This window comes from Pristiophorus japonicus, chromosome 6 (assembly GCF_044704955.1).
Source record: "Pristiophorus japonicus isolate sPriJap1 chromosome 6, sPriJap1.hap1, whole genome shotgun sequence".
Lineage (NCBI taxonomy): Eukaryota > Metazoa > Chordata > Chondrichthyes > Pristiophoridae > Pristiophorus > Pristiophorus japonicus.
In genome coordinates this window covers 196,566,387-196,592,663 of record NC_091982.1, presented here as the reverse complement: position 1 = coordinate 196,592,663, position 26,277 = coordinate 196,566,387, and the positions used below count along the sequence as shown (strand labels likewise).

Here is a 26,277-nt window from a genome sequence, read left to right as displayed (position 1 = left end):
CTCGACTGAGTTCCGATAATGGCCCTCACTTTATTGGCCAAGTTAACAAAGAATTCTGTTCCCAGATGCGCATTAACCAGCAGCTGCATTGTGCCTACCGACCCCAAGCTGCGGGATTAGTTGAACGTGCTAATCAAACTCTTAAAAAACCAAGCTTGCAAAACTGGTAGCATCAACCGGACTCAATTGGCTTAAACTCCTTCCCATAGCCCTATTCCAGATCCGAACTACTCCCACCGGCAAGGCTAGACTGACCCCCGCGGAGGTCATTTATGGTAGGCCCCTTAGGACCCCATGGAATCAGAATGTCCCCTCCACTGTCCAATTCCACCACATGACTGAGGAAATGACTACCTATGTTCTTTCCCTGACTCAGGCTCTGCGAATAGCCCACAACCAGGTTCGAGATGCTTACCTCGACCTCCCAGTCTTACTTGAATCGTCTCTCGTGGCACCAGGGATGTATGTCCTGATTAAGAAATGGATTCGGAAGGGATTGGAGCCTCGATGGGAGGGGCCTTTTCAGGTGTTGCTTACCACCCCCACCGCCGCCAAGGTTAAGGGGAGGAGCACCTGGGTTCATCTGCACCACTGTACACTTGTCACCCCATAACGAACCTATTTTACTGGTTGTCCTAACCCCTGTTTCTGTTCCAGACTTCCTCTTCTCCATAGCTGAATAAGGTCATTCCTAGGAGCGTCCCGACTAACCGAGTGGGTCCCGAGGAGAACAGTTTGAACCCCTGCCCGTAGTGATAGACAACCAGCTACACCGACGGTGACCTGGGAAGAGAGGCGAGAAAACCGAACTCTTTGAATCAGCAAAATATTCGGACTATTTATCCTTGTCCATAGAGACGCTACAAGAAACATTTTGTTCTCGAGTAATTGTTAACCTAGAGCGATAAGATGAAACTGTGTCTGTGTGCCACAGTCTGTAGAGTAGCGTTGGTGTACGTCAAGTGCGGCGCGTGGGAAGCGAGACTGAAGCGAGAGCTCCATGTAAACACCTTTTTGTTTATGTCTTATGTTTATGCGCGAAATGGGAACTTTTTTAGTTGCTGGGTGTGCTCACATATCCCTATACATTCAAAGGGGGAATTCCTTTGCGCCCCGTTCCACTGACCCTAACTGAGACTGTCAAGTGGCTTCTGAGCCAGACTAGCATGAGAGGAGGGGGGCCAATGCAAATACGAAAGATGAAAGGCGGGTTAAGAGAGGGATCACGGAGGGCAGCAGGAGCATCATACCGTTACCGCGTGGACAATCACGGGGACGTCACCGAGTGGGAGAGTGCTGGTTACCCCATTAGTCAAACGTTCCAGGGATGGTACCAACCACCCTATGACCACAAAAAGGAACCCCCATTCTTAGTCCTGACCAATACCTCGGGGATGCCAACCGAATATGTTTAACCCGAAATGACACCAGCAGAAAGGGACATATCATAGGGTACAGCGATTGCCCACACAACCTCAACATCACAACAGGTGCACGAGTCACTATCCTCTCTCGCCTTCCGAATAAAACAGGTGGAGGTCTGTGGGCCCAGTTTTGGGACCCCAACACAATATATATAAAGGCAGCGTATAACGGCACGTATTTTGTGTGCGGGCATAGGGCATACCCCTGGTTACCTAGGCGATGGACAGGGTCCTGCTATTTGGGATATGTGGTGCCATTTGTGCGGCAAACACGTACCCTGGCGAAAGCACATGCCTCCAGCTGACACAGGCGAGCCCTCACCCCCGTCGAGAGGTTCTTTGGGGTCATGATGTTCCCATTCGGGATAGGACGCACCATGGATGAAGTACAGAACCTAGAGAGGGTATTGGAACAGATAGCTAACTATACTGCTGAAGCTCTGGAGGGCATCACGGCCGAAATGGTAGCGATACGGACCGTGGCATTACAAAACCGAATGGCCCTCGATTATCTGTTAGCTGAGAAAGGGGGAACATGTGCCCTGATAGGATCTGAATGTTGCACTTACATCCCCGATAATTCAGAAAACATAACCAATCTCGCTGATCACATAAGAAGGGAGGTAAAGAAGTTATCCACGCCAGCAGGAGGATCTAGCTGGTTTGATTGGCTATTAGGTGGATCCTGGGGATCGTATCTAATGCATGGAGCGATTATTCGCATCGTAGTAATAATTACCTGTTGCTTGATTATTGGTTGCTTTAACCTTTGTTGTAAAGTCATGATGGCAAGATTAGCAAACCCTCTTGTGGCCAGGGGCTCCCGGATTATGATCCAGCAAACTAAAGACCTACTTGACAAGGAGGATCAGGAAAGAGAGTGCGAACGGTTGAATGCGATACTCCGGGAATAGTCACCAGGGTTATCATGGAATGATAAAAGGGGGGAATGTGAATGTGAGAAAATGTATAAGAAATAGAGACAGTGAAGTGAACAAAGGAATCATGGAAAAATAACTAAAAGAATGTCAGACTGCAAATATTACAACATCAGCACAAATAACAGACTTGCTCAAGGTCTTAATTACTAGTCACGCCAGTAAAATTATAACATTTACAAGCAATGGGTGAGAAAGCTCTTTGTGAGAAAAAGTTGCTGTAACCACTTGCCCGTATCTAATTGGGCAAGGAAGGCCAGGTATCAGCTCATGCATGGACAAAGGGAAGGAGGGATCACAAAGGATAGGGTGAACTGAATGTCCCTCAATTATATTACATACTGAAAGTGTATAACCGTTGCGCCCCTACATTGTAACGGGGCTTGTCCGAGGGAAGTGGGCGCACTCTGAGGGAGAGCGTTCCTTTGTTCTGATAAGGCCCGGCCGGTGAAACAATTAATAAAGACTGCTTTGTTATAAGCTGCTTTGGTGTTCGCCTCAGTGTATTCACTGAAACAGATTGAGGGAAAAAGAACCCGTATTAATATTATCACCCCTCATCCTTCTGAACTCCAACGAGTAAAGACCCAGTCTACTCAATCTATCATCATAAGGTAACCCCCTCATCTCCGGAATCAGCCTAATGAATCGTCTCTGTACCCCCTCCAAAGCTAGTATATCCTTCCTTAAGTAAGGTGACCAAAACTGCACGTAGTACTCTAGGTGCGGCCTCACCAATACCCTGTACAGTTGCAGCAGGACCTCCCTGCTTTTGTACTCCATCCCTCTTGCAATGAAGGCCAACATTCCATTCGCCTTCCTGATTACCTGCTGTACCTGCAAACTAACTTTTTGGGATTCATGCACAAGGACCCCCAGGTCCCTCTGCACCGCAACATGTTGTAATTTCTCCCCATTCAAATAATATTCCCTTTTACTGTTTTTTTTTCCAAGGTGGATGACCTCACATTTTCTGACATTGTATTCCATCTGCCAAACCTTAGCCCATTCGCTTAACCTATCTAAATCTCTTTGCAGCCTCTCTGTGTCCTCTACACAACCCGCTTCCCCACTAATCTTCGTGTCATCTGCAAATTTTGTTACACTACACTCTGTCCCCTCCTCCAGGTCATCTATGTATATTGTAAACAGTTGTGGTCCCAGCACCGATCCTTGTGGCACACCACTAACCACTGATTTCCAACCTGAAACGGACCCATTTATCCCAACTCTCTGTTAGCCAGCCAATTCTCTATCCATGCTAATACATTTCCGCTGACTCCGCGTACCTTTATCTTCTGCAGTAACCTTTTGTGTGGCACCTTATCGAATGCCTTTTGGAAATCTAAATACACCACATCCATCGGTACACCTCTATCCAGCATGCTCGTTATATCTTCAAAGAATTCCAGTAAATTAGTTAAACATGATTTCCCCTTCATGAATCCATGTTGCGTCTGCTTGATTGCACTATTCCTATCTAGATGTCCCGCTATTTCTTCCTTAATGATAGCTTCAAGCATTTTCCCCAACTACAGATGTTAAACTAACCGGCCTATAGTTACCTGCCTTTTGTCTGCCCCCCTTTTAAAACAGAGGCGTTACATTAGCTGCTTTCCAATCCACTGATACCTCCCCAGAGTCCAGAGAATTTTGGTAGATTATAACCAATGTATCTGCTATAACTTCTGTCATCTCTTTTAATACCCTGGGATGCATTTCATCAGGACCAGGGGACTTGTCTACCTTGAGTCCCATTAGCCTGTCCAGCACTACCTCCCTAGTGATAGTGATTGTCTCAAGGTCCTCTCTTCCCACATTCCCGTGACCAGCAATTTTTGGCATGGTTTTTGTGTCTTCCACTGTGAAGACCGAAGCAAAATAATTGTTTAAGGTCTCAGCCATTTCCACATTTCCCATTACTAAATCCCCCTTCTCATCTTCTAAGGGACCAACATTTACTTTAGTCACTTTAGTTACTTTCAGTAACAATTTTCTTAGTCAAACCACATAAAGCCCTTCTACTTTAGGCAGGGTGGGAATAATTATAATAGTCAATAACAGACAATAGAGTTTACCTGTGAGCATGATTAAGAGCTAGATCTGGTCTCCTCATGCGCAGATAGCAGGTTACAAGCTTAGTTTCGATAAAACTGGCAATGCTTGAAATCTTTTCATAAGATGCATAAAATGGGTTTCCCAGAACTGCTCCTTTACTACAAAGCTATACAAAGAAAAATAATGTTCAGAGTTTATATTAGCAATTGTAAAATAGGAAGAACAATATTTTTTAATAGTTATTCCAACTCTGTAATACATTGAAGACCACTTAATCTTTTCCATTCAGATTTCCAGACAGTAGAGTACAAATCAAGGAAAGTTACAAAGTCACACTTAGACTACATAGTGCTCTGGTCAGACATACCTTGAGTACTGTGTCCAGTTCTGGTGAGACACAGTCAACAACAACAACTTGCATTTATATAGCACCTTTAACATGGCAACACGTCCCAAGGCTTCACAGGAGTGATTATCAACCAAAATATGACACCGAGCCATGAAGCGATATTAGGACATGTGAGCAAAAGCTTGGTTAAAGAGGTAGATTTTAAGAAGTGTTTTAATAGAGGAAAAAGAGATTTAGGGAGGGAATTTCAGAGCTTAGGGCCATTGCAACTGAAGGCATGGCCATCAATGGCAGAGCAAAGGAAATCACAGATGCACAAAAGGGCAGAATTGGAGGAGCACAGAGATCTCGGAGGGTTGTAGGGCTGTAGGAGGTTACAGAGATGAGAAGGGGCGAGGCCATGGAGGGAGTTGAAAACAAAGATGAGTATTTTAAAATCGAGGCGTTGCTGAACTGGGAGGATGATGGGTGAATGGGTCTTTGTGTGAGTTAGGATACGGACACGGAGAGTTTTGGATGAGTTCAAGTATACAGAGGGTGCATGATGGGAGGCTGGCCAGGAGCACTAGAATTATCAAATCTAGAGATAACTAAGGCATTGTTGAGGGTTTTCAGCAACAGATGAGCTGAGGCAGGAGCAGAGACAGAGGTGGAAGTAGGTGCTCTTGGTGATTGAGAGGATACGGGTTTGGAAGCTCAGCTCAGGATCAAATAGGATGCCAAGTTTGTGAACAGTCTGGTTCAGCCTCAGACACGGGTCAGAGAGAGGGACGAAGTCGGTGGCTATGGAATGGAGTTTGTGGCGGGGACCAAAGACAATGGGCTTTTGGACAAGCAGCATGACAAGGCAGTGGAGGGCCTTAGAAGCAACATATAGATAAGGCAGAATACTGATCGTTAGTGTCAGAGGATTATGAAAAAGGACTGGAGAAAACTTAGGATTTTCGGCATTGAACTGAGGTGATTTAGTGGGGACAACAGTAAATCATGGCAAGAAGAATTAACTATGAATAAAGAGAACATAACAAAGATTCAATTTTAGGAAGGAGGATTTTGGGGGAATGAGGAAACATAGAAACATAGAAAATAGGTGCAGGAGCAGGCCATTCAGCCCTTCTAGCCTGCACCGCCATTCAATGAGTTCATGGCTGAACATGAAACTTCAGTGAAGCAGTTGATGGAGCTAGACTGCAGGAAGTATTATGAATAAAAGTAAGTAATCTGGAGCCATCTTCTGGTAATGAGGATTATAATATAGATATTTTAAGTATTATAGGTGGCTAAAGCATGGAGGAGAAGTGGTATACTTTTAAATGCACAATGCAGATATTACAAAACAAATTTATAGCACTGGGTAAGAAACACAATAGGAAAAGAGGCAATCTATGTGGGTTACAAAGGAGGTAATGCAAGGAATAAGGGCATAAAATAATAGGGTGAACAGTTTAAAAAAATTGGTTAAACAGACAAAAATAGACAATGAGGTTGGTGGGAACATAAAAAAGGCTTCTATAGGCCATCCATAGCAAACAAAGAGTCAAAAAAGTAATAGGGCCTTTAATAGTCTTCACCCACGGGGATATGGTATTGGGCAACCAGGAAATTCTGAATATCCTGAATGTTTTTTTTGCATTGGCGTTCACAGCAAAAGCTACTAACTTTCTCCTGGAAGTGAGAGTCGATTTTCTTGGAAATTATGATGATGATAACAATTACTGATAATGATGTGATAGATACATTGCAGGTTTTGAAAGAGAATAAACCTGCACACAAGTGTATTTCTCTCCAATCATTGGCACTGGAAAAGGGTTACCCATCTATTAACTGCCACTGGACACAGGAGCTACAAGGATAAACTACAGAACAGCATTTGTTTAAATTAGAGAAGCCTGAGTCGGGAACTTATTGAGATATTTAAGATCCTTAAGAGTATTGACATTACATAGAAATACATAGAATATACAGCACAGAAACAGGCCATTTGGCCCAACCAGTCCATGCTGGCATTGTGGTAATGAGTTGCACATTCTCACCACTCTCTGGGTAAAGAAGTTTCTTCTGAATTCCCTATTTGATTTCTTGGTGACTATCTTATATTGATGGCCTCTCGTTTTGCTCTTCCCCACAAGTGGAAACACTCATGGAAACCCAGACTTAAACTCTGAGAATTGTTTTTACCACAGTGCCAAGAATAACAACGAGGGCCATGAGATGAAGATCAGAGGAGGGAAGGTGACTAGATAGAGCAGTTATAACTATTTCACATAGCGAGGGATGATTATTATAAGGTAATTGGCAAAAAACCATGGGGGTGGGGGGTGGCGGGGAGGAGATGAAATTTTATTTAGATGGCGAGTTATGATCTGGAATGCACTGTCTGAACGGGTGGTGGTGGAAGTAGATTCGATAGCATCTTTCAGAAGGGAATTAGATATGTACTTTAGAAGCAAAAGTTTGCAGGCCTATGGGGAAAGAGCAGGGGAATGAGACTAATGGGATAGCTCTTTCAAAGAGCTAGCACAGGCCCGATTTTGAAAATGGCCTTGTTTTGTGCTGTATGATTCTATGAATGCTTAGAATTAGTTGCCAAGGAGGCGATCAAGGCTGATAGCACCAGTAATTTTAAGAGGGAGTTGGACAGGCATTTGGCAAGACCGCATGGTACGGATAGTGTGCTGCATATTCTGGATTTGAATTATAGAGGCACCTGGATGATCATTTCCAGTCCTGCACAATCCTATGTTCCTACGGATGGACCAAATGGCTCTCCTCATACATACCTATCTTATAATCTTGTTAAACAAAGGACAGTTTACAAATCAATATTATGCACCAAAGGACAACCCCAAGAACAACTTGGGCTACAAGATAAAGCTCAGAAGAAGCAAGGTGAATTAACAGAGCAGTTATAACTATTTCATGTAGAGAGTGATGAATAAGGTCATTGCCAAAAGAACCGGGTGGTGGGGGAGGGATGACGAGATTTTTTTTTTTACATGGCGATTTATGATCTGGAATGCACTTGAGAGTGGTGGAAGCAGATTCAATAGTAACTTTCAAAAGGAAATTGGATAGATACTTTAAAAGGTTAGATTTGCAGGGCTATGGGTATAGTGTCATTGTCAATAAATATAACGTAGGATTCATATGCTATATTATAAAAATAATACCAAACGATGCCCTGAATCTTTGATTGGCTATAGTTGAGCATAGTTAAAGAAAAATTATGGCACAATGACTATGGCCGCGATTTTGCCTATCAAGGCGGGTTCGGTGTGGCGGGTGTCTGTAGCGAGGTCTCAGCCTGCTGCCGGCTCCATCCCGCTCTGTTAAAGTGATCACACAATGATTGGGTGAGGTTCCCAGCCAATTAAAAGCAAATGGTTCTGATTTGATGACGCATCATCAACTAGTTTTCTTAAAGGAACCATGTCCAAATTGATATTGACAGTTGTGCTGTCAGTGCTCTACAGCATTGAGGTGCTGCAAACACTGATAAGCACTGCACAAAGGTGCACAGCTGGACCCACACTCTTACATGGCTCTCTCCATATGTTTGCAGGGGGGGGTTCTCTTCCCTTCCCAGGAGACCAATTCAACCTGGTTGCACATTGCTGGCGTACAGCAAGTAATTAAAAAAAGCAAATAGTATGTTGGCTTTTATTACAAGAGGATTTGAGTAAAAGAGTAAAGATGTCTTACTGCAATTATATAGGGCCCTGGGGAGAGCACACCTGGAGTATTGTGTATAGTTTTGGTCTCCTTACCTAAGGAATGATATCCTTGCCATAGAGTGCAAAGAAGGTTCACCAGAATGATTCCTGGGATGGGGGGATTATCCTCTGAGGAGAGACTGAGTAGACTAGGCCTATATTCTCTAGAGTTTAGAAGAATGAGAAGTAATCTCATTGAAACATGCAAAATTCTTACAGATCTTGACAGGGTAGATGCAGGGAGGATGTTTCCCCTGGCTAGGGTATCTAGAACCAGGGATCACAGTCTCAGAATAAGGGGTCGGCCATTTAGGACTAAGGTGAGGAGAAATTTCTTCACTCCGTGGATGGTGAATCTTTGGAATTGTCAACCCCAGAGGGTTTTGGATGCTCAGTCGTTGAGTATATTCAAGACAGAGAGTGATAGGTTTTTTTAATATTAAGGGAATCAAGGGATATGGGGATTGCGCAGGAAAGTGGAGTTGAGGTAGAAGATCAGCCATGATCTTATTGAATGGCAGAGCAGGCTAGAAGGGCCGAATGGCCTACTCCTGCTCCTAATTCTTATTACACAGGACGCAAGCAGGGATGTCATCAGGAGGAGCTGGCTGCAGTGGCGCAACCCTTTCAATGATCTCAGTAGATCACGAAACTTTACGGCAAAGCCACACTCAACCTCATCCTGCTGTGCCACTACACATCCCCATCACTCTGCCTTCCCTACCCTACTCCTGCATATCCTTACTCACACCAATTTACCTTGTACCTCCACCCATCCCTCTCTCTCAGCTACATTATCACATCCCCATCTCATTAGCCACCCCTCTCACCCACTCTTATCCTAGTGCAAGCATACCAACCATCACACAAGAGTAGGCACTTGGGTGTTTTACCCAATGTTCATTTAAAGTTTCTGTTAATCTGTTGTCAAACATTGACATCTTTTATTTTCAACATTTGCCTTCTTGGACAGATTAGTGTACATCTTTGGAAGTGGCTTAGTGAGTTGCAGTAAATGGAGAAACATAATGGTACCTCCTGCAATGGTGATGCGTATGAAAGGAATGGCTTGTGCATTGGAGGGAGGCTTTATGGTGTTGGTGTGGGGTTGTGCCAACTTGGTGCATCATGTGGCAGCCAGGGTGTACAGCATCAAGTGAAGTAAATCTGGCCATGATGAGGCCATCCCTGGCATTCCAGGCAGAATGTGGTCAGGTGCTGATGCCCTGTGCAGCATCTGTTGATTGTGCAGAAAGTTGGTGTTGTTGTTGGTGCTGCTGGTGTACCGGGTGATGCTGGTGTTGGAAGTGATCGTGTTGGGATTCTGAGGACCAAGGTGAGATTTTTTCAAGGGCACTGATGCTGATAGAATAGATGGCAGTTGAGGTTAAGTTGACAGAAGTGATCTGGTGACACTGGATAGAGAGTTTGCTCCAAACACTTGAAAGCTGCATAAAGCTCAATCTGTCTTCCAAATGCAGTAAGAAACAGTTTCTAACCATGGAAAGTTAACACCTATCGGGCCCAAGTTTTGAGCCGCGCCTAGAACGGCGCAGCCCCGACCTGGACGCCCATTTTTCGCGCCACAAAGTGCGCCTAAAAAAAAACTTACGTATTCTCCGGCTCCCTGCTGGTCCTCTGGAGTCGGGCGCGGCGCAGCACGAGCTGTAGGGGCAGAGCCAGGTCCCTGCGCTGAAAACAATGCCAGGACCTCTGCACATGCGCTACAGTGGGCGCGCATGTACAGTAGCTCCAGGCGCCCAAAACGGTGTGGGAGGGGCCCGAATCACGCAGCCCCTAGCCCTGGCCGAATGGCCTCACTGGGGCTACGTGCATAAGGCTGCCTCCCATGCCCAGCTCCTGCTTCCTCCCGACCGGACTCGACTCCCGCCTCCCTCCCCCCCCCACCCCAACCCCCGGACCGGACCCGACCCCCCGGACTGGACCCGACCCGCGCTCCCCGCCCCCCACCCGACCTGACGTCCCTCTCCCTCCCTCCCCCCCACCCCCGACCCGAACCGACCTCCCTCCCACCACCCCCCCGACCCGCGCTCCTGACCACCCCCCCCCCCCACCCGGACCCGACCCGACCCAACCTCCCTCCCCCCGCCCCCGACATGAACCGACCCGACCTCCCTCTGTTCCCCCCCGCCCCCCCGACCCGAACCGACCCGCGCTCCCTCCTTCCCCCCCTACCCGAACCAACCCGACCTCCCTCCTCCCACCCCCCGACCCGACCCGTGCTCCCGACCGCACCCCACCCCCCCGGACCGGACCCGACCCGCGCTCCCGACGACCCGCGCTCCCCCCGACCCGACCCGCGCTCCCGACCCCGACCTGACCCAACGCCACCTACCAGTAAATCTGGTGCTGGGGACGGGCCCTGCCCGAAGTCTTGGGCCTGGCCGGGCCCGTTCAGCCTCCCTCCCCCTTCTCCTTTCCCCCCTTCCCTCCTTTCCCCCTTCCCTCCTTTCCCCCCTCTCTCCCCCCCTTCTCCTTTCCCCCCTCTGCTTTCCCCCCTTCCCCTTCTCCTCCTCCCACCCTTCCCCTTCTCCCCCTTCACCTCCTCCCCCCTTCCCCTTCTCCCCCCCTTCCCCTTCTCCTCCTCCCCCCTTCCCCTTCTCCTCCTCCCCCCCCTTCCCCTTCTCCTCCCCCTTCCCTTTCTCCTCCTCCTCCCCCCTTCCCCTTCTCCTCCTCCTCCCCTTCCCCTTCTCCTCCTCGCCCCCTTCCCCTTCTCCTCCTCCACCCCTTCCCCTTCTCCTCCTCCTCCCCACCCTTCCCCTTCTCCTCCATCCCTCCCCCTTCCCTCCCTCCCCTCCCCCTGCTCCCCCCACCCTCCCCCTGCCCCACTCCACCCCCTCCCCTCGCTCAGAAACACAAACACGGACAGACAGAGAGTGAGAGACACACACAGACAGACAGAGAGATAGAGACACTGACAGAGACACACTGGGTGGGGGTGGGTGGGCGGGGGCATCCCAGCACGCTGTTGGAGGGCTCCCGGTGTTGCAGTCGGTCAGTAGAAAATGTTTTATTTATTGATTTAAAAAAAAATAATTTCTTATTAATTTGTTTTGATTGATTTATTGGTTGATTTATTGATGTTTTTATCATTTATTATTGATGATGGCTCTTTATTTGTAAAACTGAAGTGTTTAATGTTTGTAAACTTCCCTTTAAACCACCCCCCTCCCCATTCCCTACACCTGATTTGTAACCTACGCCTGATTTTCTAAAGTGTAGACAAGGTTATTTCGAGCGTACAAAAGTCTTCACTTACTCCATTCTAAGTTAGTTTGGAGTAAGTTTTCACTGCCGAAACTTTGAAAACAGGCGTAAGTGGCCGGACACACCCCCTTTTGAAAAAAAAAATTCTGTTCCAAAGTGAAACTGTTCTAACTGACTAGAACTGGAGCAAACTAAATGCCGAGAATTTGAATTTCTAAGATACCCCGTTCTACACCAGTTGCTCCAAAAAATCAGGAGCAACTGAGGCCGAAACTTGGGCCCATAGAATGGGGGCTTTTATAGATGATTTGCAGCTATCAGGTTAAGAAATCATACTAGACTGACAGAACACCCCACCTCCTTACCTGACATGATCCCCGAGCAGCGGGGAAGCTGTTGGCGAACTCTTAAAATCTAAAGCTGAGCTTAAAATAGTTTTTAAGTGCCTGTTAACAAGCTCTTAACAATCTAAATTGCATTCCCTGGCGCTTGGTGTCAGATCTGTTCAATGCTGACAGACCCGACTCCTGGGAGACTAGCATTGAGGCAGGTTGACAGCCGGATCCCAAGTTGTTGTCAATGATTTCAAATTTGACAGCTAAGCCGCCTCCAGTCCTGTCCTCTCAGCGTCGGTCAAATTCCGGCCTATGTGATATTGCAATGGAGTCAACTACAAGCAGCTGAACAGGAACTCTCTCTCTCTCTCTCTATATATATATATATAAATATGAAGAGGCAAAGGTTGCTGAGCAAGTTTTAAACAAAAATGAGAGGATTTAAAACCTTATAAATCTCTCAAACATTTATGAAAGGAAAACAAGTATTTGTCTGCCTAAATTATTTATAAATCATTTCATTATTTTTTTCGAGTGATGTTAAAAAAGCCCCAAAAACCATTTGATATGGAAATTAATATCTTTATCCTGATACATATTTTATGTGTTTTGGTACCTTGGTAATCGGAAACAACAATTCGTTGGCAAAATCTATTCATACAATGGACCTTTCAAATGTCAGCAGGTTAGATCACCTCTTTGATCTAAAATACCCAAATTGATTAATTATTTAAAAAAATGTTAAAATGGCAATTGGGCAGTACTGATCTCTATTCTTGATGAAGTAATCTCTTGAATTTATCCTATGCCATTCTATAAACAATTACAAATGTTATATGACACCACAGTTTTGCTTGTCTTTTCCAGAGTGATTGGTTGTCATTGATCCACAAACCAAGGCGTGGTTGTTCATTAAAAAGCTCTGGAATGACCTGTCCCAAACAACACTGTAAAGAATTATGAGCATGTCTGCGGCTGGATGCTCCTCTTTGGGGACGAATAACGGTAAGGTGAGACTTCTGCCAACTCCTCCGAATTCAACCCAATTCCCTGGACAGGGTCATAATGATGCAGAAAGGGATCCTGGCTGGCTTCCCACCACCAAGATGGAGGCCACTGCTACCATTCAGGAACATCAGCTGAACCAATAAAAGTAGCAGAACAAGAATTAAAGATTCACTCCACGTGATATCAAGAAACGGCTAAGCGCACTGTATACAGCAAAGGCTATGAGCCCCGTCAACATCCCTGCTGTAGTGCTGAAAACTAGCCGCGCCTCGAGCCAAGCTATTACAATACAGCTACAATGCTGGCATCTACTGGACAATGTGGAAAATTGTCCAGGTATGCCTGTCCACAAAAAACAAATCTGGCCAATTACTGTCCCATCAGTCTACCCTCAATCATCAGCAAAGTGATGGAAGGTAACGTCGACAGTGCTATCAAGCGGCACCAATAACCTGCTCACTGATACTCAGTTTGGGTTCCGCCTGTCCAAATATGGACAAAAGAACTGAATTCCAGAGGTGAGAGGAGAGTGACTGCCCTTGACATCAAGGCAGCATTCGACCGAGAGTGGTATTAAGGAGACCTCGTAAAATTTTAGTCAAATCTCTCCACTGGCTGGAGTCATACCTAGCACAAAGATGGTTGTGGTTGTTGGAGGCCAATCATCTCAGCCCCAGGCATTGCTGCAGGGCTATGTCCTGTGCCCAACCATCTTCAGCTGCTACATCAATGTCCTTCCCTCTATCATAAGGTCAGATGTGGGGATGTTCGCTGATGATTGCACAGTGTTCAGTTCCATTCACATCTCCTCAGATAATGAAACAGTCGATGCTCACATGCAGCAAGACCTGGATGACATTCAGGCTTGGCTGATAAGTGGTAAGTAACAATCGTACCATACAAATGCCAGGCAATGACTATCTCCAATGAGAGACAGTCTAACCACCACCGAATCCCCCACCATCAACATCCTGGGGGGGTCACCATTAACCAGAAACTTAACTGGACCAGCCACATAAATATTGCGGCTACAAGAGTAGGTCAAAGGCTGAGTAATGTGCGATGAGTATCTCACCTCCTGACTCCCGAAAGCTTTTCCATTATCAACAAGGCACAAGTCAGGAGTGTGATGGAATACTCTCCACTTCCCTGGATGAGTGCAGCAGCAACAACGTTCAAGAAGCTCGGCATCATCCAGGACAAAGCAGCTCACTTGATTGACACCTATCCACCATCTTAAACATTCACTCTCTCCACCACCAGCGCATTGTGGGCTGCAGTGTGTACCACCTACAAGTTGTACTGCAGCAATTCGCCAAGGCTACTTCGACAGTATCTCCAAAACCTGTGACAAGGACAAGGACAGCAGGCGCATGGGAACACCATCACCACCATGCTCCCCTCCAAGTCACACGACATCCTGACTTGGAATTATATCGCCTTAACCACACGGACTGCAGCAGTAAAAGAAGGTGGCTCACCACCACCTTCTCAAGGGCAATTAGGGATGAGCAATAAATGCTGGTCTTGCCAGCGATGCCCACATCCCATGAACAAATAAAAAAAGAGCAGAAAATACCCCAACAAAGTATCTCCCCAGAGTTTTTTTGGTCTCAGTCTAGACCAGGGCTTGGAAATGTAGGTTTCTGAGGTGAAATATAGAGAATGGAGGCCTCTATCAGGCACTTTCCCTGCATCAAAATTTTGGCCTGCATGACCCCTTTAATGAGCTGCACGGGCCATTCAAAATTCTGTGCATGCCTCGTTTTTCTATTTAAAGGGGTCAGAGCACTGTGCAGCCACGCAGCTTAAAGGGAATGTTAGTCTGGACCTTTACAACTACTATCCTAAGCTTACCACCCAGGCAGGCCGTGGGGTAGCAATAACTGGGGTGGATGGAGGAAAGTGGGGAAGGAACCCAAGCCTTGTCCTCGAACTATTACATGCAGTAGGTGGAGAAAAGATGGCCAGTGACAATCACAGCAGTGATGGGGCAGTGAGGCAACAGTATACCTGACTTTCTCAGTTTCCTGCTACCATTTACCTACTTTTGAGCAGGTCTGCGATACAAAATCCAGCCCCTGATCTCCCAACTGGGGAATGGTATGTGTGATGGCAGGTGGAATGGATCTAATAGAACTAGAGGAATAAAAATAAGTGTGGCAAAAGAAGGAACCATATCATCTTCAGGCACTGGATTTAAATTCAGACTACACATACAGGCAGATCATATTGTGCAGATCATATTGCTACTTTAATTTCGTGAGCAGGAACCTATAATAAATTCTTGAACTACAGAGAATTGTCTCCACAGAATAGTTTCTGATGTAGCTATGCACATATCTTGCTAACTCCTTAAAAATGCTCATACCACTTAAAAATTAAAAAAAAAACATAGGGTGAATTTCTTTGTGGTGAGTTGCACCGGTGGCCTGGAGAGAACGATACACGAGAGTTTCCTGGATATGCTCATTTGCATACCCATTGAAGTAGTCACTGGCTTAAATCTTGTGTGCAATGGATGTAATTAGCTGGAGTCCAAAGAAGTTGGAGTGTAGTCTTTAAAAAGACAGTTCTGCCTGCACACCAGCTTCAGACTGGGGGACCACAAGGTAAGGAAGAAACATTGCTTGGTTCATTCACTTGATTCTCAGATAACTTCATTGTATGTCTGTTCAATCTTTCATCATACTTTTCTAAAATTATATCAAGAGCAGAAGCACCTGCACCAAGCAGCCAGACAAGGCAACAGGGCATGGTGCCAAGTATAGAATCATAGGTTCTTACACCATAAAAAGAGGCCTGTATTGGCTCTTTGATGTTGGAGAATCACACAGAACTTTATATACTCAAACCTCCAAGGACTTCTGGATCAAATTGAAGCCAAGAGGCTCTTGGGTATGCGTGCCATCCAGAAGCAGAAGGCACTGTGTCACTCCTGTCACCACCCACAGGATAGCAGACCTGTACCAAAAGAAGTTCAATGACCTCACCAGGGTAGGCAAGTGACACCTACATTTTTTACATTTCTTCCATGCCGACCATGGGCATCGGTATAATCTCCACCCTCTGAAAGCAACAGTTGGGTTGATGAGGACAGTGAGTATGATGTTGTGCATATGGATTTGAGTCAAACTTTTGATAAGGTCCCACATGGCAGACTGGTCACGAAAATAAAAGCGCATGGGATCCACGGCAAAGTGGCAAGTTGGATGCAAAATTGGCTCAGAGACAGGAAGAAAAGGATAATGGTTGATGGGTGTTTTTGTGACTGGAAGGCGGTATACAGTGGGGTTCCGCAGGGCTCAGTGCTGTGTCCTTTGATTTTTGTGGTATATATCAATGACTTGGACTTGAATGTTGGGGGTATGATTAAGAAGTTTACAGATGACACTAAAATAGACTGTGTGGTTGATAATGAAGAAGAAAGCTGCGGATTGCAGGAAGATATCGATGTACTGGTTGGGTGGGCGGAACAGTGGCAAATGAAATTCAATCCGGATAAGTGTGACGTAAATGCATTTGGGGAGGTCTAGACGCCAAGACAGGGGCTATCAGGAACGCACCCAGGCCACAGAAAGTCACGGAGCTGCGGTCGTTCCTGGGACTCCTCAACTATTTAGGTAACTTCCTACCAGGGTTAAGCACCCTTTTAGAGTCCCTACATGTGTTATTGCGCAAAGGTGAGAACTGGGTATGGGGAAAAATACAACTAATTGCTTTTCAGAAAGCCAGAAACATTTTATGCTCCAACAAGCTGCTTGTATTGTATAACCTTTGTAAAAGATTTGTGCTAGCATGTGACGCGTCGTCGTATGGAGTCGGGTGTGTATTACAACAAGCTAACGTTGCGGGGAAGTTGCAACCTGTCACCTATGCTTCCAGGAGCTTGTCTAAGGCCGAGAGGGCCGACATCATGGTTGAGAAAGAGGCATTAGCGTGTGTGTTCGGGGTAAAGAAAATGCATCAGTACCTGTTTGGCCTCAAATTTGAGCTGGAAACCGATCACAAGTCCCTCACATCCCAGTTCACTGAAAACAAGGGGATAAATACCAATGCCTCAGCCCGTATACAAAGGTGCGCACTCGCTCTATCAGCGTATAACTATACCATCCGCCACAGGCCAGGCACCGAGAACTGTGCGGATGCTCTCAGTCGGCTACCATTGCCCACCATGGGGGTTGAAATGGCGCAGCCTGCAAATTTGTTGATGGTGGCGCAGCCCGCAGACTTGTTGATGGTCATGGAAGCGTTTGAAAATGATAAATTACCTCTCACGGCCCGCCAGATTAGGACTTGGACCAGCTAAGATCCTCTGCTGTCCCTAGTAAAAAAACTGTGCACTGCATGGGAGCTGGGCCAGCATCCCCGTTGAAATGCAAGAACCAATCAATCCATTCCAGTGGCGAAAGGACGAGCTGTCCATTCAGGCAGACTGCCTGTTGTGGGGTAACCGCGTAGTGCTACCAAAAAAGGGCAGGGAGACGTTCATCTCGGATCTCCACAGCACACAGCCGGGTATAGTAATGATGAAAGTGATAGCCAGATCCCATGTGTGGTGGCCCGGTATCGACTCTGACTTAGAGTCCTGTGTACGGCAATGCAACGTATGTGCTCAGTTGAGCAACGCGCCCAGAGAGGCACAACTAAGTTTGTGGTCCTGGCCCTCCAGACCATGGTCGAGGATCGATGTCAACTATGCGGACCCATTTCTCAGTAAAATGTTCCTGGTGGTGGTGGATGCTTTTTCAAAATGGATTGAGTGTGAAATAATGTTGGGAAGCACCGCCACCACCACTATTGAAAGCCTGAGGGCCATGTTTGCCACCCATGGCATGCCTGACATACTGGTCAGTGACAACGGGCCATGTTTCACCAGTGCCGAATTTAAAGAATTCATGACCCACAATGGGATCAAACATGTCACCTCGGCCCCGTTTAAACCAGCCTCCAAGGGGCAGGCAGAGCAGGCAGTACAAACCATCAAACAGAGCCTTAAACGAGTCACAGAAGGCTCACATCAAACCCGCCTGTCCTGAGTATTGCTCAGCTACCGCATGAGACCCCACTCGCTCACAGGGGTGCCCCCAGCTGAGCTACTCATGAAAAGGACACTTAAAACCAGACTCTCGCTGGTTCTCCCCAACCTGCATGATCAGGTAGAGAGCAGGCGGCAGCAACAAAATGTAAACGACGGTCACGCCACTGTGTCACGGAAAATTGATCTGAATGACCCTGTTTATGTGCTAAACTATGGACATGGTCCCAAGTGGATCGCGGGCACGGTGATAGCTAAAGAAGGGAATAGGGTGTTTGTAGTCAAGCTAGACAATGGACAAATTTTCAGAAAGCACCTGGACCAAACGAGGCTGCGGTTCATAGACTGTCCTGAACAACCCACAGCAGACATCACCTTTTTCGAGCCCACAACACATACCCAAAGGATCAACGTCACCACGCCGGACCAGGAAATCGAACCCATCACGCCCAACAGCTCAGCAAGGCCAGGCTCACCCAGCAGCCCTGCAGTGCCAACAACATGCCAGTCCAGCGAGGGCACAGCCAACGCACCAGAACAGACATTTGTACCGAGGCAGTCCACCAGGGAAAGAAAGGCTCCCGACTGCCTCATCTTGTAAATAGTTTTCACTTTGATTTTGCGGGAGAGTGATGTTGTGTGTCTGTAAAGCATGCACTCCCATGTTCCGCCACCAGGGAACTCATCCCCATGAAGTCCCAAGGGATCCCAGCATCCCTTGGGAGCACTGTACATAAGCCGGCCCCTAAGGCCTGTTCCTCACTCTGGAGTGTCTTAATAAAGACTGAGGTCACTGTTACTTTAACCTCCCTGTGTGCAGCCTCATCTGTGTTTGGAACACAATAGCCTGGACTGGAGAATTTTGGCTATGAGGAAAGATTGGAGATGCTGGGTCTGTTTTCTTTGGAACAGAGGAGGCTGTGGGGAAACCTGATTGAGATGTATAAAAATACGAGGGGCTTGGATAGAGTGGCTAGGAAGGACCTGTTTCCCTTGGCAGAGGGGTGAACAACCAAGTGGCAAAGATTTTAAGTAATTGGGGGGAGGTTTCGAGGATATATGAAGGGAAATTTCTTCACCCAGAGGGTAGTGGGGGTCTAGAACTCACTGCCTGAAAGAGCGGTAGAGTCAGAAACCCTCACCACATTTAAAAAATACTTCAAGTGCCATAACCTACAGGGCTACGGACCAAGAGCTGGAAAGTGGGATTCAGCTGGATAGCTCTTCGTCGGCCGGCACGGACACGATGGGCCGAAATGGCCTCCTTCCGTACTGTAAATTTCTATGATTCTATGATTAACCCTTCAGAATGTACTCTGATTATGGGGTGGGGGGGGGGGGGGCTCTAATTCAGTGTTGACAGCAATCCTGGAGAAATATCGTAAACGTTCCCTACCTGTCCATCTAAGCTACCGACATTTCCCTTCTCTATCTGCCTGCTCAAACAATATTTTGCCTTTTTCTACCCATCTACACACCCAATCATCTCCTCCATACTTGCAAAAACAGGAATATTCAGAGGAAGAAAAAACCATAACAGGACCTATAAAGCAGAAAGAAAGAGGGACAAGGGAAAAGATGAGAGAAAAGTAATGAACAAAAGGAAAGCCCAAACATTATCTGGTAAGTCACCCCCAATATGAGACGTGAATTGGCTAGGATAGACATAGAAACATAGAAAATAGGTGCAGGAGTAGGCGATTCGGTTCTTCGAGCCTGCACCACCATTCAATAAGATCATGGCTGATCATTCACCTCAGTACCCCTTTCCTGCTTTCTCTCCATACCCCTTGATCCCTTTAGCCGTAAGGGCCATATCTAACTCCCTCTTGAATATATCCAATGAACTGGCATCAACAATTCACTGCGGTAGGGAATTCCACAAGTTAACAACTCTCTTGAGTGAAGAAGTTTCTCCTCATCTCAGTCCTAAATGGCTTAACCCTTATTCTTACTCTATGTCCCCTGGTTCTGGACTTCCCCAACATCAGGAACATTCTTCCTGCATCTAACCTGTCCAGTCCCGTCAGAATTTTATATGTTTCTATGAGATCCCCTCTCATCCTTCTAAACTCCAGTGAATACAGGTCCATTCGATCCAGTCTCTCCTCATATGTCAGTCCTGCCATCCCGGGACTCAGTCCCTGCACTCCCTCAATAGCAAGAACGTCCTTCCTCAGATTAGGAGACCAAAAATGAACACAATATTCCAGGTGAGGCCTCACCAAGGCCCTGTACAACTGCAGTAAGACCTCCCTGCTCCTATATTCAAATCCCCTAGCTATGAAGGCCAACATACCATTTGCCTTCTTCACCGCCTGCTGTACCTGTATGCCAACTTTCAATGACTGATGTACCATGACACCCAGGTCTCGTTGCACCTCCCCTTTTCCTAATCTGCCGCCATTCAGATAATATTCTGCCTTCGTGTTTTTGACACCAAAGTGGATAACCTCACATTTATCCACATTATACTGCATCTGCCATGCTTTTGGCCACTCACCTAACCTGTCCAAGTCACCCTGCAGCCTCTTAGCGTCCTCCTCACACCACCACCCAGTTTAGTGTCATCTGCAAACTTGGAGATATTACACTCAATTCCTTCATCTAAATCATTAATGTATATTGTAAATAGCTGGGGTCCCAGCATTGAGCCCTGTGGCACCCCACTAGTCACTGCCTGCCATTCACAAAAGAACCCGTTTATCGCGACTCTCTGCTTCCTGTCTGCCAACCAGTTCTCTATCCACGTCAGTACATTACCCCCAATACCATGTGCTTTAATTTTGCACACCAATCTCTTGTGTGGGACCTTGTCAAAAGCCTTTTGAAAGTCCAAATACACCACATCCACTGGTTCTCCCTTGTCCACTCTACTAGTTACATCCTCAAAAAATTCCAGAAGATTTGTCAAGCATAATTTCCCTTTCATAATTCCATGCTGACTTGGACCGATCCTGTCACTGCTTTCCAAATGCGCTGCTATTTCAGCTTTAATAATTGATTCCAACATTTTCCCCACTACTGATGTAAGGCTAACCGGTCTATAATTACCAATTTTCTCTCTCCTTCTTTTCTTAAAAATAAAACGGGGAAGGTGGTTCAAGCGTGGCTAACAACGGAAATTAGGGATAGTGTTAAATCCAAGGCATATAAAGGGAAATCATGCTTGACAAATCTTCTAGAATTTTTTGAGGATGTAATTAGTAGAGTGGATGAGGGAGAACCAGTGGATGTGGTATATTTGGACTTTCAAAAGGCTTTTGACAAGGTCCCACACAAGAGATTAGTGTGCAAAATTAAGGCACATGGGATTGGGGGTAATGTATTGACGTGGATAGATAACTGGTTGGTTGGTGAGGCGCGAGTCCGGGGTCGGAGGCCTATAAAAGGCCCAGCGGCAGCGAGAGTCGGCGGCAGTTGGTGAGGCGCAAGTCCGGGGTCGGAGGCCTATAAAAGGCTTGGCGGCAGCGAGAGGCGGCGGCAGTTGGTGAGGCACGAGTCCGGGGTCGGAGGCCTATAAAAGGCGTACTTGTGCAGCTACAGGGAGAAGGCAAAGAAGTAGAAAGAAACAGAAAGGTGATGTCACAGCCAAGGGGGTAAGTGATTGGCTGGTGATTGGTGAGTAGTTTTTCTTTTTTCACTTCTATAACAGTGAGTAAACTTTAGCATTGTTGTTGCCTATCTAAGGGTTAAGTCATGACAGGACAGCTCGGTCGCGTGTTATGCTCCTCCTGTACCATGTGGGAACAACTCCAGTGTTCCTGACGACTACGTGTGCGGGAAGTGTATCCGCCTCCAGCTCCTGACGGAATGCGTTGCGGAGTTGGAGCTGAGGGTGGATTCACTCTGGAGCATCCACGATGCTGAGAATGACGTGAGTAGCATGTGTAGCGAGTTGGTCTTACCGCAGGTGAAGGGTCCACAACCAGATAGGGAATGGAAGACCAGCAGGAAGAACAGTGCAAGGAAGGTAATGCAGGGGTCCCCTGTGGTCATCCCCCTGCAAAACAGATACACTGCTTTGAGTACTGTTGAGGGGGATGATTCATCAGGGGAGGGCAGCAGCAGCCAAGTTCATGGCACCGTGGCTGGCTCTGTTGAACAGGAGGGGAGGAAAAAGAGTGGGAGAGCGATAGTGATAGGGGATTCAATTGTAATGGGAATAGATAGGCGTTTCTGCGGCCGCAACCGAGACTCCAGGATGGTATGTTGCCTCCCTGGTGCAAGGGTCAAGGATGTCTCTGAGCGGGTGCAGGACATTCTAAAAAAGGAGGGTGAACAGCCAGTTGTCGTGGTGCACATTGGTACCAACGACATAGGTTAAAAAAGGGATGAGGTCCTATGAAACGAATTTAAGGAGCTAGGAGCTAAATTAAAAAGTAGGACCTCAAAAGTAGTAATCTCGGGATTGCTACCAGTGCCACGTGCTAGTCAGAATAGGAATCGCAGGATAGCGCAGATGAATACATGGCTTGAGCAGTGGTGCAACAGGGAGGGATTCAAATTCCTGGGACATTGGAACCGGTTCTGGGGGAGGTGGGACCAGTACAAAGCGGACGGTCTGCACCTGGGCAGGACCGGAACCAATGTCCCAGGGGGAGTGTTTGCTAGTGCTGTTGGGGAGGAGTTAAACTAATATGGCAGGGGGATGGGAATCAATGCAGGGAGACAGAGGGAAACAAAAAAGAGACAAAAGCAAAAGACAGAAAGGAGATGAGGAAAAGTGGAGGGCAGAGAAACCCAAGACAAAAAACAAAAAGGGCCACTGTACAGCAAAATTCTAAAAGGAAAAAGGGTGTTAAAAAAACAAGCCTGAAGGCTTTGTGTCTTAATGCAAGGAGTATCCGTAATAAGGTGGATGAATTAACAGTGCAAATAGATGTAAACAAATATGATGTGATTGGGATTACGGAGACGTGGCTCCAGGATGATCTGGGCTGGGAACTCAACATCCAGTGGTATTCAATATTCAGGAAGGATAGAATAAAAGGAAAAGGAGGTGGGGTAGCATTGCTGGTTAAAGAAGAGATTAATGCAATAGTTAGAATGGACATTAGCTTGGATGATGTGGAATCTATATGGGTAGAACTGCAGAACACCAAAGGGCAAAAAACGTTAGTGGGAGTTGTGTACAGACCTCCAAAAAGTAGTAGTGATGTTGGGGAGGGCATCAAACAGGAAATTAAGGGTGCATGCAATAAGGGTGCAGCAGTGATAATGGGTGACTTTAATATGCACATAGATTGGGCTAACCAAACTGGAAGCAATACGGTGGAGGAGGATTTCCTGGAGTGCATAAGGGATGGTTTTCTAGACCAATATGTCAAGGAACCAACTAGAGGGGAGGCCATCTTAGACTGGGTGTTGTGTAATGAGAGAGGATTAATTAGCAATACCGTTGTGCGAGGCCCCTTGGGGAAGAGTGACCATAATATGGTGGAATTCTGCATTAGGATGGAGAATGAAACAGTTAATTCAGAGACCATGATCCAGAACTTAAAGAAGGGTAACTTTGAAGGTATGAGGCGTGAATTAGCTGGGATTGATTGGCGAATGATACTTAAGGGGTTGACTGTGGATGGGCAATGGCAGACATTTAGAGACCGCATGGATGAAGTACAACAATTGTACATTCCTGTCTGTCGTAAAAATAAAAAAGAGAAGGTGGATCAACCGTGGCTATCAAGGGAAATCAGGGATAGTATTAAAGCCAAGGAAGTGGCATACAAATTGGCCAGAAATAGCAGTGAACCCGGAGACTGGGAGAAATTTAGAACTCAGCAGAGGTGGAGAAAGGGTTTGATTAGTGCAGGGAAAATGGAGTACGAGAAGAAGCTTGCAGGGAACATTAAGACAGATTGCAAAAGTTTCTATAGATATGTAAGGAGAAAAAGGTTAGTAAAGACAAACGTAGGTCCCCTGCAATCAGAATCAGGGGAAGTCATAACGGGGAACAAAGAAATGGCGGACCAAGTGAACAAGTACTTTGGTTCGGTATTCACTAAGGAGGACACTAACAACCTTCCGGATATAAGAGGGAACAGAGGGTCTAGTAAGGAGGAGGAACTGAGGGAAATCCTTATTAGTCGGGAAATTGTGTTGGGGAAATTAATGGGATTGAAGGCCGATAAATCCCCAGGGCCTGATGGACTGCATCCCAGAGTATTTAAGGAGGTGGCCTTGGAAATAGCGGATGCATTGACAGTCATTTTCCAACATTCCATTGACTCTGGATCAGTTCCTATCGAGTGGAGGGTAGCCAATGTAACCCCACTTTTTAAAAAAAGGGGGAGAGAGAAAACAGGGAATTATAGACCGGTAAGTCTGACATCGGTAGTGGATAAGATGATGGAATCAATTATTAAGGATGTCATAGCAGCGCATTTGGAAAGAGGTGACATGATAGGTCCAAGTCAACATGGATTTGTGAAAGGGAAATCATGCTTGACAAATCTTCTAGAATTTTTTGAGGATGTTTCCAGTAGAGTGGACAAGGGAGAACCAGTTGATGTGGTGTATTTGGACTTTCAGAAGGCTTTCTACAAGGTCCCACACAAAAGATTAATGTGCAAAGTTAAAGCACATGGGATTGGGGGTAGTGTGCTGACATGGATTGGGAATTGGTTGTCAGACAGGAAGCAAAGAGTAGGAGTAAATGGGTACTTTTCAGAATGGCAGGCGGTGACTACTGGGGTACCGCAAGGTTCTGTGCTGGGGCCCCAGCTGTTTACACTGTACATTAATGATTTAGACGAGGGGATTAAATGTAGTATCTCCAAATTTGCGGATGACACAAAGTTAGGTGGCAGTGTGAGCTGCGAGGAGGATGCTATGAGGCTGCAGAGCGACTTGGATAGGTTAGGTGAGTGGGCAAATGCATGGCAGATGAAGTATAATGTGGATAAATGTGAGGTTATCCACTTTGGTGGTAAAAACAGAGAGACAGACTATTATCTGAATGGTGACAGATTATGAAAAGGGGAGGTGCAACGAGATCTGGGTGTCATGGTACATCAGTCATTGAAGGTTGGCATGCAGGTACAGCAGGCGGTTAAGAAAGCAAATGGCATGTTGGCCTTCATAGCGAGGGGATTTGAGTGCAGGGGCAGGGAGGTGTTGCTACAGTTGTACAGGGCATTGGTGAGGCCACACCTGGAGTATTGTGTACAGTTTTGGTCTCCTAACCTGAGGAAGGACATTCTTGCTATTGAGGGAGTGCAGCGAAGGTTCACCAGACTGATTCCCGGGATGGCGGGGCTGACCTATCAAGAAAGACTGGATCAACTGGGCTTGTATTCACTGGAGTTCAGAAGAATGAGAGGGGACCACATAGAAATGTTTAAAATTCTGATGGATTTAGACAGGTTAGATGCAGGAAGAGTGTTCCCAATGTTGAGGAAGTCCAGAACCAGGGGTCACAGTCTAAGGATGAGGGGTAAGCCATTTAGGACCGAGATGAGGAGGAACTTCTTCACCCAGAGAGTGGTGAACCTGTGGAATTCTCTACCACAGATAGTTGTTGAGGCCAATTCACTAAATATATTCAAAAAAGAGTTAGATGTAGTCCTTACTACTAAGAGGATCAAGGGGTATGGTGAGAAAGCAGGAATGGGGTACTGAAGTTGCATGTTCAGCCATGAACTCATTGAATGGCGGTGCAGGCTAGAAGGGCCAAATGGCCTACTCCTGCACCTATTTTCTATGTTTCTATGGTTGGCAGACAGGAAGCAAAGAGTGAGAATAAATGGGTCTTTTTCAGAATGGCAGGCAGTGACTAGTGGTGTACCGCAAGGTTCCGTGCTGGGACACAGCTATTTACAATATATATTAATGATTTAGACGAAGGAATTGAATGTAATATCTGCAAGTTTGCAGATGACACTAAGCTGGGTGGTGGTGTGAGCTGTGAGAGGATGCTAAGAGGCTGCAGGGTGACTTGGACAGGTTAGGTGAGTGGGCAAATGCATGGCAGATGCAGTATAATGTGGATAAGTGTGAGGTTATCCACTTTGGTGTCAAAAACAGGAAGGCAGATTGTTATCTGAATGGTGACAGATTAGTAAAAGGGAAGGTGCAATGAGACCTGGGTGTCATGGTACATCAGTCATTGAAAGTAGGCATGCAGGTACAGCAGGCAGTTAAGAAAGCAAATGGAATGTTGGCCTTCATAGTGAGAGGCTTTG

General features: G+C 46.5%; 1 protein-coding gene across 1 annotated transcript in view; it reads right to left on the bottom strand.

Moving 5' to 3' along the window:
- LOC139265921 (spermatogenesis-associated protein 16-like) overlaps nucleotides 1-26,277 on the bottom strand; it is a 281,978-nt gene that overhangs the window by 184,240 nt on the left and 71,461 nt on the right. The window contains exon 3 of the mRNA XM_070883514.1: nucleotides 4,441-4,586. Coding sequence (XP_070739615.1) covers nucleotides 4,441-4,586 — 146 coding nt within the window. The remainder of the gene's footprint in view (nucleotides 1-4,440; nucleotides 4,587-26,277) is intronic.